Source organism: Camellia sinensis, chromosome 2, assembly GCF_055761805.1.
Source record: "Camellia sinensis isolate YWXY chromosome 2, ASM5576180v1, whole genome shotgun sequence".
In the NCBI taxonomy this organism is placed as follows: Eukaryota; Viridiplantae; Streptophyta; class Magnoliopsida; order Ericales; family Theaceae; genus Camellia; species Camellia sinensis.
Window position 1 is genome coordinate 159,540,344 of NC_138962.1, and position 2,265 is coordinate 159,542,608.

A 2,265-nucleotide genomic window follows, 5' to 3' on the forward strand; every position below is an offset into this window, starting at 1 on the left:
AGGTTTTAATTGTCGAGAAGCATAACATATAACCTTCTGATGCTGCATCAACACACATCCCAACCTAATTCCATTCGCATCAGTAAACACTACTAACTTTTCCCCTTGTACCGGTATAGTTAACACTGGTGTTGTAGTCAACCGTCGCTTTAACTCCTGGAAAGCTTTCTCACAATCATCTGTCCATACAAATTTCACATTCTTGCGGGTCAACTTGGTCATGGGTACTGCAATAGTGGAAAACTTCTCTATAAATCTCCTGTAATAACCGGCTAGTCCTAAAAAACTTCTCACCTTTGTAGGGTTTGTAAGCTGCTTCCATTCTTTGATCGCAACAACTTTCTCAGGATCTACCGCTATCCCCTGATTGGACATAACATGCCCCAAAAATCGAACTTCTTTCTCCCAAAAGTGACACTTACTGAACTTAGCGTATAACTGTTGCTCCCTCAAAGTCTGCAATACAACTTTCAAGTGTTCTCTGTGTTCCTCCTCATTCTTAGAATACACCAGGATATCATCTATGAAGATAATCACAAACTTATCTAGATATGGTTGAAAAATTCTGTTCATCAAGTCCATGAAGTAGGCAGGAGCAATGGTCAAACCAAAAGGCATTACAGGAAATTCGTACAACCCATATCGGGTCCGAAAAGCAATAAGCGGTATACTTTTCTCTGACACAGCTATCTGATGGTAACCCGTTCTGAGATCAAACTGAGAGAACATGGCTACCCCCTTCAATTGATCAAACAAGTCATCAATTCTAGGTAACGGGTACTTGTTCTTGAGAGTCACCTTGTTTAGCTCTCTGTAATCTATGCACATGCGGAGAGTGCCATCTTTCTTGGAGACAAATATCGCAGGTGCTCCCTATGGGGAGTTACTTGAACGAATGAATCCTTTCTGAAGCATCTCTTCCAGCTGCTTTTTCATCTCCACAAGCTCCTTAGGCGCCATTCTATATGCCGCCTTAGAAATCGGTGCAGTTCCCGGCACTAGGTCAATGCGAAATTCTACTACCCGTCGAGGTGGAGGTCCAGGTATCTCCTGAAATACATCCTCAAACTCACGCACCACATCTACCTCACTAATATCCTACTTAGGGATTTCTACCGAGCACAGAAAACTCGTCATCACCGACTCTTCTCTATCGCTAGAAGTGTGGGTAAGCCGTGATATGCTGGGAATATCTATATTTACAGTCTTTCTAGCACAATCTAGAATCACAAACTGTTGTCGCAGCCAATCCATACCCAAAATAATTGTAAACCCTTCAAACCCTAACACAATTAGGTCTGCCTGCAAGACTCTACCCGCAAAATCAATTTCAAAATCTTTACACATCTCATAAAGAGTAATTGCCCCTTCTAAAGGGGTCTCAACACAAATAGTTCTAGGCAAGGAGGTAGTTACAATATGTTCTCTTTCTACAAACTGTCTAGATATAAAAGAATGAGAGGCACCAGTATCAAAGAGTACTCTAATGGGTTCTTGAAAGAGATTAAAAGTACCTTACACTTTGTCAGTTCCTGGCATCACTGCAAATGCCCTGGTTGGAGCTGCCTTACCCTGTCGCGTCTGCTGTCTCTGAGGGCAATCCTTGATTACATGCCCCAACTGCTGACACCCAAAACACTTCCTATTAATTGGTTGAGGTGCTACTGGTCTGATAGGTGGGGGCCCCTCTAACTGAGGTACGAGAGGACGATAACCTAACTGTGGAACTTACTGCCGCTATCCTTAATAACCCTATGGGTGTGGACCACCCTTTCTCTGATAATAGTGCCCCTGGGGCTGGAAATTGCCCTGAGGTCGGAAATTACCCTGAGGTCTGAAATTTCCTTGACTACTCTGTTGCTGTGGCCTTTGAAACTGCTGACCCCTATGCCTTTGATCATAGGGTCGGTATCTGTTACCATCCCGCTGCTGGAAGTGACTCCCTCTAGAAGTCTCTCCGACCATGGCCTTCCCTTCTTTAAACTACTTCTCTTTTTCCTCATACTTCAGTGCCAAGTCAAGAACTCTGTCAAACGGTTTAGCATCAAAGGGAATAAGGGACTTAGACAGGTAATGATTCAATCCCTTAATAAACTTCACATTCTTCTTCTTTTGCGTGTCAACCAAGTAAGGGGCATATCGAGACAACTCATTAAACTTAGTGACATACTCGATCACTGTTCTACCTTCTTGAGTCAGTTTCGAAAATTCATCACTCAGTTGAGACCGAATAGCAGCAGGAACAAACTTTCGGTCAAAACGAGT

General features: G+C 43.1%; 1 protein-coding gene across 1 annotated transcript; it reads right to left on the reverse strand.

The window, feature by feature from the left end:
* Window positions 1–873: 873 nt before the first annotated feature.
* Window positions 874–1,922, reverse strand: LOC145819194 (uncharacterized). The gene is made up of 3 exons (XM_082913149.1): window positions 1,827–1,922; window positions 1,204–1,437; window positions 874–1,098 (listed from the first exon to the last, which is right to left on the reverse strand). Exons 1-3 carry the CDS (start codon window positions 1,920–1,922, stop codon window positions 874–876), a joined length of 555 nt encoding a protein of 184 aa, XP_082769275.1.
* Between the last annotated feature and the right edge of the window lie 343 nt (window positions 1,923–2,265).